The sequence below is a fragment of the Callithrix jacchus genome, chromosome 9 (assembly GCF_049354715.1).
Source record: "Callithrix jacchus isolate 240 chromosome 9, calJac240_pri, whole genome shotgun sequence".
Lineage (NCBI taxonomy): Eukaryota > Metazoa > Chordata > Mammalia > Primates > Cebidae > Callithrix > Callithrix jacchus.
The window spans coordinates 99,851,235-99,867,230 of NC_133510.1; the positions used below are offsets into that span (position 1 = coordinate 99,851,235).

General features: G+C 36.7%; 1 protein-coding gene across 7 annotated transcripts in view; it reads left to right on the plus strand.

Annotated features, from left to right (window-relative positions):
• CFAP54 (cilia and flagella associated protein 54) overlaps positions 1–15,996 on the plus strand; it is a 363,952-nt gene that overhangs the window by 259,896 nt on the left and 88,060 nt on the right. For all 7 annotated transcript variants that reach the window (XR_013522378.1, XR_004728978.3, XR_013522376.1 and 4 more), the window contains one exon: positions 3,257–3,427. Coding sequence is in view for 1 of the 7 variants with exons in the window: in XM_017976307.4 (XP_017831796.4) it covers positions 3,257–3,427 (171 nt within the window). In the remaining 6 variants the exon portion in view is untranslated. The remainder of the gene's footprint in view (positions 1–3,256; positions 3,428–15,996) is intronic.

Consider the following 15,996-nt stretch of genomic DNA (forward strand, 5'->3'; position numbering starts at 1 on the left):
CTCTCTTACCAGATACTAAGATATCATGGCATTCCCAATGCTCAGCAGCCCCATTCTGTGCCCAGACTCTGAATCATTCAGGAATAAGAGGAAAGAGTAAAACAGATTGGGATTAAAAAATGCTCATCTTTATGAGTCATGAAGTTGATATTATAGGATGTGGTTTATATTTATTGGTGAAATGATCTTCCTAGCAATGAATACCAAAGTAGACTGATTTATCAATTTGGCTTCATATGACTGGTCATTTCAGGCTCCTCACGTGGGGACAGGCTCCTTAAAATCTGTTACTTGAGGAGCAGAGAGTATTCACTTCCTGCAAACATTTTACCTGCAGGAAGAAAGAGCAGAAATAAACAGCCCCAAAATTCTTTTTCCCAAATTCACCAATCAAGTAACAATTCCCCATGGGAAGGAGTGAGTGAGGAGGTGAACAGGCCAGGAAGGGCATGTTAATGTCTGGCTCTGCACATGGAAGGGCACAGTGGGAGTAGAATGAAATCATTGCCATCTAACCCCAGATTCGGATTCACCCCTCCTGGGAACTGAGACTATCTTTGAAGATTACTGTCAGGTGTCACAGATACCTCATGTGTTTTCAGGTAGGGAGCAGAGGACAGCAAGACTGAGAACAATAGTTTCAATTGATCTGTTCTTGTGAATGTTATATAAGAGTTAGGAAACTAATACGTGTGATTTCTTAAATACTGTTCTGAAAGGAGCTCTGCTGGAACATTTTAGTATTAAGGGCAGCCTATCATTACCTGTTTCCTCCAAACGTTCAAGCTTGAGTACATTGTAAATGAATGTGACTTTTCTAATGGCAGCATGTTATCAAAGAGTTGTTTCACCCTGTTTGCTCTTTTTTGATATAATTAGTGTAACACTCCCCAGGATAATCAGCTCTGGAGATCACCATCTCTTGCCTGACAGGTGCAAGCCACCTCATCATGTGTTCGTTTCACTGAGGTAGACAGCTAACGAGCATAAAGTCTTTTAGATGTTTTTAATATATACAAACTCCAAGCTTGGCTGATTTTTATAATAATGTTTTTGAACCTTTAATCACTCAGGAGGCTATTTCAATCAAACTCGTTCCATAATTCAAAACTTAAACCCCACAAAGAAGTAGTGCCTTTCCAGAACAATCTTTGCTCCGTGTTGTGCTCCTCAGTTGTGTGATTCTGCATGTTGTCAAGTCTATTGGAGCTTTGTTATGGAAAAACAAAGGTGGAAACCAGTTACATTAAAAATTCCTCCAAAAGAATATGATTAAAATTGTGCATAATGCTGAGTTATTCATACTAGGACTGTGTGCCTGTGACCATCAGTGTAATGTTAAGTACCTGACTAGTGTGAGCTGCTTTATTGTTTATAGGACTGTGGCAAACCATGGTTATCTTGGTAGGCCTGTTGTTTTATTTCTTTCAAAGAATGAAGAAAATAGAAAAAAATACCTAGTGTATAATTCATCAATTAGCATATGTGATGAATCCTCTTAGCAACTACATATTATAGTATTTGAAAGGTAATGGAAAATTAAATACCTATTTTGATATTGACATGTTTATAATTTATCATTATTAGACTACTGTGCTAATAATGCACATATTGAAATAAAAGGTATTTTTACTTTTCAATACTTATCTAGTTATTGAATATGAATTATTTGCTAAAATCATTGTTAGAACCTCTGAAAAATCACTCAGATATGAAATTTAAAAAATTATTTTAGAATCAATTATTTACTTGATTTTTGTGTGTGTGCTGAACTGTTTGACATAAAATTACTCTGAATTAAGCACTTACAAATTATTGTTGATCCCTGCTAATCTTGCTTATTGTGTATTTTGGTCATGCTTTTAGAAGCAAGTATGATTGTCTTTAGACATTTAGAAAACTTTTCACATTTAATATTACCTTTCAGTCAAAACATCTTTTCTTTTATCAGTAGACAACTTGAAAGGTCAGCATTTTTACTTCCCTTTTTATTGTATTTTGAAGACTTAACATTCACAGTCATATTACATCTTGAATAAGCTCAGAAATAATGGGAGGGACAAAGCCTTATAGACACACCAGACATTTCTTTCTGGCCACTGACAAATACACCTTGGTCATCAAACTTTTACAGGCCTTAGATATCAAAAAGACTGAAGTAGAGGGACCACATTCTAGCTGATCTTGGAAATAACAAGAAGTTAATTTTGAAAGTAGTTTGCACTTCATTGAAGAAGGTCCTTTTTAGACTTGAAATATTGTTTTTACTATTATTATCTCTATGGCTAGCCTGCTGTTTTGTTGATAGGTAGCAACCATGCTGTGCTTTTTCAGGTACCTTAAATGACTAATTAAGTAGTTTACCAAATTGCCAGTTGCATTCTATACATTTCTATCTCTTTGAAGGTTCCTCATTCAGTGACCAAATTGTATAGAAGAAGCTGGGTGCATATTCACCAAGGACCAAACTTACAAATCAGCCACATTCATTTAAGGAGAGGAGGATTTTAACTTTTCAGAGCCAGTGGGTTTTAGAGCAATGGATTTTAGCCTTTGGAGCAAAATGTGTCTTATTTTCCATATGGCATTGTAAAAAAATGCTATAGGAAAAATAGATAATAATTTATGACCACACCCTTAGTATATTCACTGGTGAATAAACCAGAAACCAAATCGGAGTTCCTAGAAACAATGGTGATATTGAGACTGAAATGGTGGCATGGACATTTTCCCTGCTAGATCTTCACCTGGTAAGACTCACCAGAGTGGGAAAGATTTGTTGAGTCCCCTGGTCTGAAGCATACGTATATATTTTTTGAGATGGAGTCTTGCTCTGTTGCCCGGTCAGTGATCTCGACTCACTGCAACTTCTACCACCCGGGTTCAAGCAATTCTCCTCAGTCCTCTAGTAGCTGGGATTACAGGTGCACACCACCATGCCTGCTTAATTTTTGTATTTTTTTTAGTAGAGACGGGGTTTTGCCATGTTGGCCAGGATAGTCTTGAACTCCTGACCATGTGATCCATCCGCCTCAGCCTCACAAAGTGCTGGGATTACAGGTGTGGCCACAGTGCCGGCCAGCATATTTTTACTGTAGGAGAACCTAGGTAGTAACCCAGGGATAGTTTTAAGATTGACCTCCATAAAACAACCTGAGACAATTCCAAAGTTTTTCAATATAGCAAAATAATTTGTTTTGTATATGTAACAAATTTATTATGAGTAATTAAACTGATGTTTTTGTTTGTTCCCTAGTTGTATCGTGACAGTTCTCTACAATCCATTTTATCCTTTAAGCCTGTTTCGAGCTCATCTTGTATGGACATAATGCCAATAGAAATGGTAACACAAGCTTCAAACAAAGAACTTTGCTTTCAGTGGTACATTCCTCCTCTGGACAGCCCTCCCAAGGAGACAGAACCTATGGTATGTAATATAATTATAGAACTCAATCTTCTATTTCGATATAAAGTTTATCTAGGCTGTTAACTTGAAGAATACAGGACATTCTCTTATCATATATAGATGAGAACAGGTTACAATACAGAATCTATATTGTATAGTAGAATAAATTTGAAAATAACTAAGAAATCCTCGGAACGTCTGATTCAGGCTGATCATTTTTCTTTTTCCTGATCCCTTAGGGAAAATTTTCAGTGTGTCACCTTTATATATGATGTTTAACTTTTTTTTAGTAGTTATTCTTTATCATGTTAAATAATATTTTTACTGTGATTTTGCTCAGAATATTTACTATGAATGTTTTACTGTATCATCTGTTAAGATGATTGTATAATTTTTCTTTTTAATATTAAGTTGATTTTATAATGTTAGATTAAACTTGTGTTTCTGAGATAAACTCAAATTGGTCATGATATTTTATTTTGCTGGATACAGTTTGCTATTATTTGTATTAGATTTTTGCCTCTGTAATCAAGAGTAATATTAGGCTATTTTTATGCTATTCTTTTAAACATTTTATTATTTTTTAATTTCAATAGGTTTTGGGGGTACAGGTGGTATTTGGTTATGTGGATAAGTTCTTTAGTGGTGATTTCTGTGGTTTTGGTGCACCTGTCACCCTAGCAATGTACACTGTTCCCTGCCTCACCCCGTCCCACTCTTTCTCCCACAGCTCCCAAAGTTCACTATATCATTCTTATACATGTTCATCCTCCTAGCTTAGCTCCTGTCCCATGAGTGAGATCATACGATGCTTGGTTTCCCATTCCTGAGTTACTTCATTTAGAATAATGGTCTCCAATTCCATCCAGGTTGCTGTGAATGCCATTATTTCATTTCGTTTTATGGCTCATTAGTATTCCATGGTGTGTGTGTGTGTGTGTGTGTGTGTGTGTGTGTGTATCATACATATATATATTTCACATTTCTTTATCCACTCACTGATTGATGGGCATTTGGGCTGATTTCATATCGTTGCAATTGTGCTGCCATAAACATTTGTGTGCAAGTATTTTCTTTCTTTCTTTTTTTTTTTTTGTATACTGACTTTTTTTCCCTCTGGGTAGATAGCCAGCAGTAGGATTGCTGGATCAAATAGTAGATCTACTTTCAGTTCTTTAGGGAATCTCCATGCTAGTTTACATTCCCACCAGCAGTGTAAAGCATTTCCTTTTCACCACATCCACGCCAACATCTATCATTTTTAAATTTTTTGATTACGGCCATTCTTGCAGCAGCAAGGTGGTATTTGCATTGTGGTTTTGATTTGCATTTTCCTGATAATTAGTGATATTGAGTGTTTTTTCATATTTTTGTTGTCCATTTGTATATCTTTTTTTGAGAATTATCTATTCATGTCCTTAGCCCACATTTTGATGGGATTGTTTTTTTCTTGCTAGTTTGTCTGAGTTCCTTGTAGATTCTGGATATAGTCCTTTGTCAGATGTATAGTTTGCGAAGATTTTCTTCCACTCTGTGGGTTGTCTGCTGATTATTTCTTTTGTTGTGCGGAAGCTTTTTAATTTTTATTAAGTCCCATCTGTTTATTGTTTTGTTGTATTTGTTTTTGAGTTCTTGGTCATGAAGTCTTTGCCTAATAAGGCAATGTCAAGAAGAGTTTTTGTGATGTTATCTTCTATAATTTTTATGGTATCAGGTCATAGATTTAAATCTTTGATCCATCTTGACTGATTTTTGTATAAAGTGAGAGATGAGGATCCAGTTTCATTCTTCTACATGTGGCTTGCCAATTATCCCAGCACCAGTTTTTGAAGAAGGTGACCTTTCCCCACTTTATGCTTTTGTTTGCTTTGTCAAAGATCAGTTGACTAAGTATTTGGCTTGGTTTCTGGGTTCTCTATTCTGTTTCATTTGTCTATGTGCCTATATTTATGCCAGTACCATGCTGTTTTGGTGACTATGGCCTTACACTATAGTTTGAAGTTGGGTAATGTGATGCCTCTAGAATTGTTCTTTTTGCTTAGTCTTGGTTTGGCTATGCTAGTTCTTTTTTGGTTCCATGTAAATTTTAGGATTTTTTTTTCTACTTCTGTGAAGAATGATGGTGGTATTTTCATGGGAATTGCATTGAATTTATAGATTGCCTTTGGTAGTATGATCATTTTTGCCATATTGATTCTACCCCTCCAGGAGCATGAGATATGTTTCCAGTTGTTTTTGATTTCATTCAGCAGTGTTTTGTAGTTTTCCTTGCAGAGGCCTTTTATCTCCTGGGTTAGGCATATTCCTAAGTAATGTTTTTTGCAGCTATTGTAAAAGTGGTTGAATTCTTGATTTGTTTCTCAGCTTTGTTGTTATTGGTGTATAGCAGTGCTACTGATTTGTGTACATTAATTTCATATCTGGAAACTTTACTGAATTCATTTATCAGTTCTGGGAGCTTTTTGGATGAGTCTTTAGGGTTTTCTAGGGATATGATCATATCATCAGCAAATAGCAACAATTTGACTTCCACTTTACCAGTGTGGATGCCCTTTATTTATGTCTCTTGTCTGATTGCTCTGGCTAGGACTTCCAGTACTATGTTGAATAGAAGTGGTGAAAGTGGGCATCCTTATCTTTTCCCAGTTCTCAGGAGGAATGCTTTCAACTTTTCTCCATTCAATACAATGTTGGCTGTGAGTTTGTCATAGATGGCTTTTATTATCTTAAGGTATGTCTCTTCTATGCCAATTTTGCTGAGGGTTTTAATCATAAAGGGATGCTGGATTTTGTCAAAAGCTTCTGCATCTATTGAGATGATTATGTGATTTTTGATTTAATTCTATGTATGTGATAAATCACATTTATTGACTTGTGTATGTTAAACCATCCCTGCATCCCTGATATGAAACCCACTTGACCATGGTGGATTATCTTTTTTTATATGCTGTTGCATTCGGTCACTAGTATTTTATTGAGGATTCTTACATGTGTTCATCAGAGATATTGGTCTATAGTTTTCTTTGTTATGTCCTTTCTTGGTTTTGTAATTTGCATGATACTGGCTTCATAGAATGATTTAGGGAGGACTCTCTATCTTTTGGAATACTGTTAGTAGGATTGGTACCAATTCTTCTTTGAATGTCTTTTTATTTTTTCCTTTTTGAAGCAGAGTCTCACTCTGTTGCCCAGGCTGGAGTACAGTGACATGATCTCAGCTTACTGCAATGTTCACCTCTCAGGTTCAAATGATTCTTGTCCCTCAGCCTCCTGAGTAGCTGGGATTACAGGTATGTACCACCATGCCCAGCTAATTTTTGTATTTTTAGTAGAGATGGGGTTTTGCCATGTTGTCCAGGGTGGTCTTGAACTCCTGGCCTCAAGTGATCTGCCCTCCTTGGCTCCCAAAGTGCTGTGGTTACAGGTGTGAGTCACCACACCCAACCAATTCTTTGAATGTCTGATAGAATTCAGCTGTGAATCCATCTGGTCCTGGATTTTTTTTGTTGGCAGATTTTTAATTACCATTTCTTTCTTTCTTTCTTTTTTTTTTAGACGGAGTCTCACTCTGCCACACAGGCTGAAATGCAATGGCATGATCTCAGATCACTGCACCCTCTGCCTCCTGGGTTCAGGTGATTCCCCTGCCTCAGCCTCCCAAATAGCTGGAGTACAGGCATGCACCACCATGCCAGGCTAATTTTTATGTATTTTTAGCAGAGACAGACTTTCATCATGTTGGCCAGGCTGGTCTTGAACTCCTGACCTCAAATCATCCACCCACCTTAGCCTCCCAAAGTGCTGGGATTACAGGTGTGAGCCACTGTGCCTGGCCTCCCCCCCCCCGACCCTTTTTTTTTTTAACCATTTTAATCTTACTGCTCGTTATTGGTCTGTTCAGAGTTTCTGTTCCCTCCTGGTTTAATCTAGGAGGGCTGTATATTTCCAGGAATTTATCCATCTCCTCTAGGTTTTCTAGTTTGTGTGCATACAGGTGTTCGTAGTAGCCCTGAACGATCTTTTGTATTTCTGTGGAATTGGTTGTAATATCTGTCATTTTCTGTCTAATTGAGTTTATTTGGATCTTCTCTCTTCTTTTCTTGGTTAATTTCACTGATTGTCTATCAGTTTTATTTATCTTTTCAAAGCACCAGGTTTTGTTTCATTTATCTTTTGTACTTTTTTTTTCAACTTCCTTTAGTTCTGTTCTGATCTTTGTTATTCTTTTCTTCTGATGGGTTTGGGTTTGGTTTGTTTTACTTTTGTGCTCTTTCAGACTTCTTGATGCAGGCATTTAATGCTACGAACTTTCCTCTTAGCACAACTTTTACTGTATCCCAATTTTAATTGGTTGGGTCACTATTATTCAGTTCAAATAATTTTTTAATTTCCATCTTTATTTCATTGTTGACTCAATGATCATTCTGGAACAGGTTATTTAATTTCCATGTATTTGCATGGTTCTGAGGGTTCCTTTTGGAGTTGATTTCCAATTTTATTCCATTCTGGTCTGAAATAGTATATGTTATAATTCGGATGTTATTAAAGTTATTGCAACTTGTTTTGTGGCCTATCTTATGATCTATCTTGGAGAATGTTTCATGTGCTTATGAATAGAATGTATATTCTGCAGTTGTTAAGTAGAATGTTCTGTAAATATCTGTTAAGTCTATTTGTTCCAGGGTCTAGTTTAAATCAGTTGTTTCTTTGTTGACTTTCTGTCTTAATGACTTGCCTAGTGCTGTCAGTGGAGTGTCGAATCTATTATTGTGTTGCTATCCTTCTCATTTCTTAGGTATAGTAGCAATTGTTTTATAAATTTGGGTGCTCCAGTGTTAGGTGCATATATATTTAGGATTGTGATAGTTTCCTGTTTAACAAGGCTTTTTATCATTATATAATACCCTCTTTGTCTTTTTAAATTAGTTTTGCTTTAAAGTTTGTTTTGTATGGTATACAAATAGCTATTCCTGCTTGCTTTTTGTGTCAATTTGGATGCAATACATTTTTTCACCCTTTTACCTTAAACTTATGTCTTGGCTGAGTCTCTTGAAGACAACAGAAACTTGGTTGGTGAATTCTTATCCATTTTGCCATTCTGTATCTTTCCAGTGGAGTGGTTAGGCCATATATATTAGTATTATATTATATTAGTAGTGAGATGTGAGGTACTATTCTAATCATCGTGCTGTTTGTTGCCTCAATACCTTGTTTTTCCCCCCCCATTGTATTATTGTTTTACAGGTCATATGAGATTTATACTTTAAGGAGATTCTATTTTGGTGTATTTTCAGGATTTGTTTCAAGATTTAGAGCTCCTTTTTAGCAGTTCTTGAAGTGCTGGCTTGGTAGTGGTAAATTCTCTCAGCATTTGTTTGTCTGAAAAAGAGTGTGTATTTCCTTCATTTATGAAGCTTAGTTTCACTGGGTACAAAATTCTTGGCTGATAATTGTTTTGTTTAAGGAGGCTAAAGATAGGACCCCAGTCACTACTAACTAGCTTGATAGGGTTTATGCTGAGAAATCTGCTGTTAATCTGATAGGTTGCTTTTGTATCGCAGCTCTTAAGTTTATTTCCTTCATCTTGACTTTAGATAACCTGATGACTGTGTGCTTAAATGATAAAACCTTTGCAATTAATTTCCAGGGTGTTCTTTCAACTTGTTGTATTTGGATGTCTGGATCTCTAATAAGGCCAGGGACATTTTCCTTGATTTTTTTCTTCAAATATGTTTTCCAAACTTTAAGATTTCTCTTCTTTCTCTGGAATATCAGTTATTCTTAGGTTTAGTCATTTAACATAATCCCAAACTCTTGGAGGTGTTGTTCATTTTTTAATTCTTTTTTTTTTTTGGTCTTTGTTGGATTGGGTTAATTTGAAAGAGTTGTCTTTGAGCTCTGAAGTTCTTTCTTATACATGTTCAATTCTACTGTTGAGACTTTCCATTGGATTTTGCATTTCTTTAAGTATATCTTTCATTTCCAGACATTGTCATTGTTTTTTATTTATGCCATCTATTTCTCTGAAGATTTTTTCATCTATATCCTGTAACATTTAAAACTTCTCTTTAAGTTGATATTTACCTTTCTCTGGTGCCTCCTCGAGTAGATTAATAATTGACCTTCTGAATTCTTTTTCTGGTAATTCAAAAATTTCTTTGTGATATGGATCCATTCCTAGTGAGTTAGTGTGATCTTTTGGGGGTACTAAAGAACCTTGTTTTGTCGTGTTATTACTAAGAATTATTTCTCTGGTTTCTTCTCATTTGGGAAGACTGTCAGAGGGAAGATTGGGACTCAGGGGCTGGTATTCAGATTCCTTTGTTCCATGGGGTGCTCCTTTGATGTTCTCCACATTCCCCTAGAGGTGGAGCTTCCTGAGAGCTGAAATGTAGTTATTGTTATTATCGGGGGGGGGGGGGGGTGTTTCTAGCCACCCAGTCAAGCTACTGGGCTCTGGGATGGTACAAAGAAATGTCTGCAAAGAGTCCTGTGAAATGATCCATCTTAAGGTCTCTCAGTCATGGATACCAGCACCTGCTCTGGTGAGGTAATAGGGGAGTGAAGTGGATTCTGTGAAAGTCCTTGGTTGTATTTTTGTTTAGTGCACTGGTTTTGTGTTGGTTGGCCTCCAGCCAGGAGTTGGTGCTTTCAAGAGAGCATCAGCTGTGGTAGTATAGGTAAGATACAAGCTTGTCCTAAGGTTGCCTGGATAAGTATTTGGATTTCTCAGGTGGTAGGTGGAACCATGGAGCTCCAAAGAGATTATGTCTTTTGTCTTTGGCTATCAGAGCAGGTATAGAAAAACCATTAGGTTGAGGCAGGGTTAGGCATGTCTAAGCGTAGGCTCTCCTTGGGCAGGGCTTGCTATGGCTGCTGTGGGGAATGGTGGTGTGGTTTTCAGGTGAATAGAGTTAAAATCTCAGGGAGATTATGGCTGTCTCTGCTGCATCATACACGTTGTCAGGTAACTAGGTGAAAGCTGGCAGTGACAGGCCTTAACCAGCCCCCACATGGCCCAAAAGGCCAGTCACTCCCACTGTGCCCTACCAACAGGACTGGGTTTATTTCTAGGTGGCCAGTGAGTAGGGCTGAGAACATGCTCCATGCAAGCCTCCCCACTGAGAAAGCAAGCAGGGCTTTGAGGTTTTGAGCCCAGCTACCTGCCTGGCTTCTGTGCTTGTATCTGCACTCTCTGTTTGCCACCTCCTCCAAATTCTTTGTATTTGGTTGAAATTGTTACAAAGTTCAGCTGAAAGTTTCCTTATCCCCGTGGTCTTTCTCCATTTCTACTGGCAGCTCTCCCCAAGAATCATTGTGAGATAAAGTCAGAAATGTCTTCCTTGGGGACCCGAGAGTGCCCACAGGGCTCTTCCTGCTGCTTCCTCTATCCTCTATTTTGCTTGGCACTCTAAATTTGTCTCAGCTCCAGGTAAGGTCAAATCCTTCTCCTGTGATATGGACCCTCAGATTCCCTAGTGAGGATGTTTGTTTGAGGGTGGACATCCCCCCTTTCACACTTTGGGCACTCACAGTTTTGGCTATCTTATAGAGCCTGCAGTAGCAACTTACTTCCTTCAAAGGGTCTGTGGATTCTCTCAGCTCTCTTGGTATGTTCCTGTGTTAGTTATCAGAGAAAAAGTTAATGATAGGAGTCTCTACAGGCCGCTCTGTCCATTCAAGTGGGAACTGCAAATTTGGCCTGCCTCCTGTCTGCCATTTTTCTTCTTGTTTTGCCTTTATATTATTCTTATCAGATGTTTTGCATATCACTGATTTTGGTAGAATCAGAAAATGAATTGATAAATATATTGTGTTTTACTATTTTCTGGTAAAGTTTGTGTAAATCTGGAATACCTTTTTTTACTTGATTGTTAGAACTTATCAGTAAAGCTATCTGCACCTATTGTTTGTGAGGAAGAGTGATGTAATTCTTAATAGTTTTATGCAGTCTTTAGGCAATAGTACTATTGTACTGGTTTTCAGAGGTGGTAGCAGTTCTCATTGGGCCAATATCTTCTCTGATAGTTTGTGCCTGTGTCAAACCAAGTTTTAAATATTCCATCATTTTTGTTTATAAGACATTATGGGTTGTCTATTCCTTCTGAGTCAATTTTAAGTTGCTATTTCTGGGAATTAGACCATTTTATTTAAAAGTTTTCTCACGTTTTAAATCTAATGTATCTGTAATGATACACTCTTTTTCATTTCTTATATTGGTTATTTATGTATTCTCCTTTTTTCTTGAAGTTTTTAATTAGTTTTGGTTAGTATATCTTTTTCTATTTTTTTGCATGTTATTTCCACTGACTTGTGATAGAGGTTTAGCTCAATATTCAGCTTTTTTCCCCTAATATATGCATTTTCAAGCTATGAATTTCTCTCTAAACATTGTTTTGGCTGCACCCCACAAGTTTTTTATTAAAGTGTTGACATCATCATTCAGTGAAAAATAGTTCTGTAAAATTTTCGTTATGATTTCTCCTTTGGCTCATGGGCTATTCTGACACACGTATCTAAAATTCCAAACTATGTGGAGTTTTTCTAGTTAGTTATCTTTTGTTATCTATTACCAGATTGTGTTGTTTTGTGGTAATAAAAAATTTTTAGTGTGATTGCTATTTGTTGAAATTTGATTTTTTTATCAGAAAAAAATAAAAACTTTTTAAAAAAGATAATACTTTTCATCAGAAAAGTGTTAATTGTGTAAGCAATCTATCGCTTTTTAAAAGAATATGTACTCTTCAGTTGTTGAGGAAGTATTTATGTGTAGTAGATCAGTTTGACTAATCTTGTTCAAATCATCTATATGCTAGATGATTTTTCCATTTGGTCTGCATTTTAAAAAAATTAAATACTAAAAGAAGTATGTTTAAATCTTTCATTATGATTGTCATTGCTTAGTTTTTTCTTACAGTTCTCTCAAATTTTGCTTTACTTAATTTGAGGCTGTATTCTTAGGTGCAATCAGATTGAGAGCTGCTGTATTGTCTTGGTGAATTGAACATTTTATCATTTTGATAATAGTGCTTGTCTTAATCATGCTTTTTAAATCACATGACCTTTTAGTAATAACGTTCATTTTCCTATAGAGCCCGCTTTATCTTTGATGTTATACTATGAAAGTGGCTTTATTTTGCTTATTGTTTTCATGGTAATATTTTTTCAGCCTTTTGCTTTCAACCGTTCCACGTACTTGTGTTTTATTTTTGTTTCTTATAAAAGGTATCTTGGATATTTAAAAATATTGTCTAATCCCAGCTACTCAGGAGTCTGAGGCAGGAAAATTGCTAGAACCCAGGAGGCAGAGGTTGCAGTGAGCTGAGATCACACCACTGCACTCCAGCCTGGGTGACAGAGCGAGACTCTTGTCTCAAAAGAAAAAATTGTTTGGCAATATTAGCTTCTGACTGAGGAATTTAATCCAGTCATATACATACTAATATATTTGGTTTAAATCTACCTTGCTTTTGCTTGTCCTGGCTTTTGTTTTTCTTCTCCTTTAATATCTACTTTTTGATTTATTTCTTTACCATTTATTTTTTCACTATGAGTTTCGAAATTGTGCACGCTACCTGTGCTTTTGATGGTTACCTTCAGGACAACATACATAATTAATTAAAATCTACATTGACATATACCTTTACTCCCCTAATGACTTACATGGCATTACTGTACATTTTCATTTTTAACCGAAAATAATATTATTATTATTATTTATTTGTTTATCTTGTTTCATACAAGAATTTTTTTTAAATGAATCTCCTACATATTTACCATTTGGTTTGCTTTTACTCCCTCTTGCATTTGAGATATTTCTTCTAAGATTATTTCTTTCTATTGAAGTACTTGCTTTAGAATTTCCTTTGGTAAGCATCTTCTGGAGGCAAACACTTCCAATTTTTGATTGCCTATAAATATCGTTATTTTACAACTATTTGTAAAATAAATTTTCGTGGGGTAGATAATTTAAGGTCGGAAATCATGTGGTTTCAACACCTTCAAAACATCATCTATTCATTTCCATTGTTGCTGTTGAGAGCCAAGTCGCTGCTGCTTTGGAAGTTTTAGGACTTCTTTAACCAGTTTCTTTTGAGATTTTTCTCTTTTTTTTTCTTCACACTTTTACTGGGAATGGTCTGCTTTTTATTTGTTGTGCTTACATTAGTGTAGTGGGTAAGAACACATACTCTGGAACTAAACTGCCTAGGTTTGACTCTCATCTGCCATTTGATAGTTTGTGATCTTGAGTAGATTAGTTAACTTTTCTGCATCAAGGTTACCCTCATCTGTAATTAGAGATAACTATAAACCTGTAACCTCAGTAAAGAGTAGGTTATTATTGTCATTATTATGTGAAATTATTATTATTATTTTTTTTGAGACAGAGTCTTGCTCTGTCGCCGGGCGCCAGGCTGGAGTGCAGTGGCACAATCTTGGCTCACTGTAACCTCTGCCTCCCGGGTTCAAACAAGTCTCCTGCCTCAGCCTCCTGAGTAGCTGGGAATACAGGCACGCGCCACCACGCCCAACTAATTTTTGTATTTTTTTAGTAGAGATGGGGTTTCACCAAGTTGGCGAGGATGGTCTCAATCTCTTGACCTTGTGATCCGCCCACCTTGGCCTCCCAAAGTGCTGGGATTACAGGCATGAGCCACTGTGCCCAGCCGTGAAATTATTTTTAAATTGTTATGCTTTTAAAGTTTAATAACTTCAAATATACATGAAATGTACTTGGTAATCATTATTTAAAAGCACCTTTAATGTTTAGCAATAGTACCTCCTCATAGATACTTTAGCTTCCAACATTCGGCAGAAAAGAGTAAAATGTGCCTAAGCAGCAAAATTTAAGTAAGTACATAGCAAATCAGAGAAAACCTTAATTTGCCCTCTAAACGCAGCTTACAAATTCGTATCATAGATATAATTTATTTTAATGTAGGTTATCCTTATTTTTATATCCATTATCTATATCTTTATTCATATCTATATCCAGATGTATGGATGGACATTTGCAATAGGACTAATTGGGGGACAGAAGGAAGAAGGGGACAAGTATTTAGGAACAGTTCAGTATCAATCCATGAATTATTGGAGAGTGAACAGTAATTTGGATTTTAAGATAGCTTTGAAAATGGGTCAAGCTTTTAAAGACGCAGCAGTTGGTCAATACAGCCTTTCACAGAGGGACATTCTACTATAGAATTCCTTTGATTGCTGCTTTGTCTAAGAAGAGCCTCAGGCTTTTTTGCCTATAGTTTTGCCCTGTTCGGCATTTTTATTTGCTTTTTGTGTGCTGCCTTGGTCTGTTCTGCACTTCCCAGCTCTTGAGTGCTGTCCCCTCTAGCTGCGCCTCTGGGAGCTTCTGCAGCTCCTTGACTCAGGTGACCCATGTCAATTCATGAAACCTCCTGGGCATGCCTCTCTTTGTTCTCCAGCACCATTTCTCACTTTGGCCCTTTCATTCTGCTACCTTAGGCTGGAAATCTGCTACCAACTCTTGGTCAATTATAATTCTCTTCCTATCCAGATACAAAAGAGAAACTTTAGCATATAACTCTCCAGATACTTTTCATGCTATTTCACATATTTTAAAAGTACTCTCTTTTCCACTCTTTGCCAGTTAAATCCTTGCCAGATATTCCATATACATTTAAAAATAATGAATCTATAATCTCTTTGAGGGGAATGTAGTGCAGTAGTTTCACATTGTGGTTAAAATTACTAATGGGTCAGGAAGTATAGTGGATCATAAATAGCATTTTTTTTTAAAGAAATGAAACACAAAAACACTAGAAGGCATTGCATATAAAAATGTTTTCTGGCCGGGCGCGGTGGCTCACACCTGTAATCCCAGCACTTTGGGAGGCCGAGGCAGGTGGATCACAAGGTCGAGAGATCGAGACCATCCTGGTCAACATGGGGAAACCCCGTCTCTACTAAAAACACAAAAAATTAGCTGGGCACGGTGGCGTGTGCCTGTAATCCCAGCTACTCGGGAGGCTGAGGCAGGAGAATTGCCTGAACCCAGGAGGCAGAGGTTGCGGTGAGCCGAGATCGCGCCATTGCACTCCAGCCTGGGTAACAAGAGCGAAACTCCATCTCAAAAAAAAAAAAAAAAAAAATGTTTTCTGAAACTTTCATTTTATGATATATATTGTTAAAAACAAAATTTCTTAGGTTGATCATCAGCATATGTCAAATTTTATTTACTTGCTGGCAAGGAACTAATGAAAGATTATTTCCATTCAGAGAAGGTTTGGAAATGGGAGGAATACATAGTTGGGAAACAGAATGTTTATGTAAGCAGTTTAAAAAAAAGAGGAAGAAAGCATAAAGTTTATTTCACAAGACCACAGAAACATCATATCCCTATCAGTTATTACAAGGGTAGCTTGAGGCAGGATAATTTGAGGTGTCTGTATGCTGCTATTGGAAAAACAAAACAAAACAACATCCAAGAAGCAAATGCTAAGACTGTATTTGTGGCTGATAATTAGAGTAACAAGGTTTTATCCACCAACAATTGTGTCTGACAATTAACACAGAAGCATGAGCTAGTGTCAGACAGTGATTAGAAGCAGGACGCC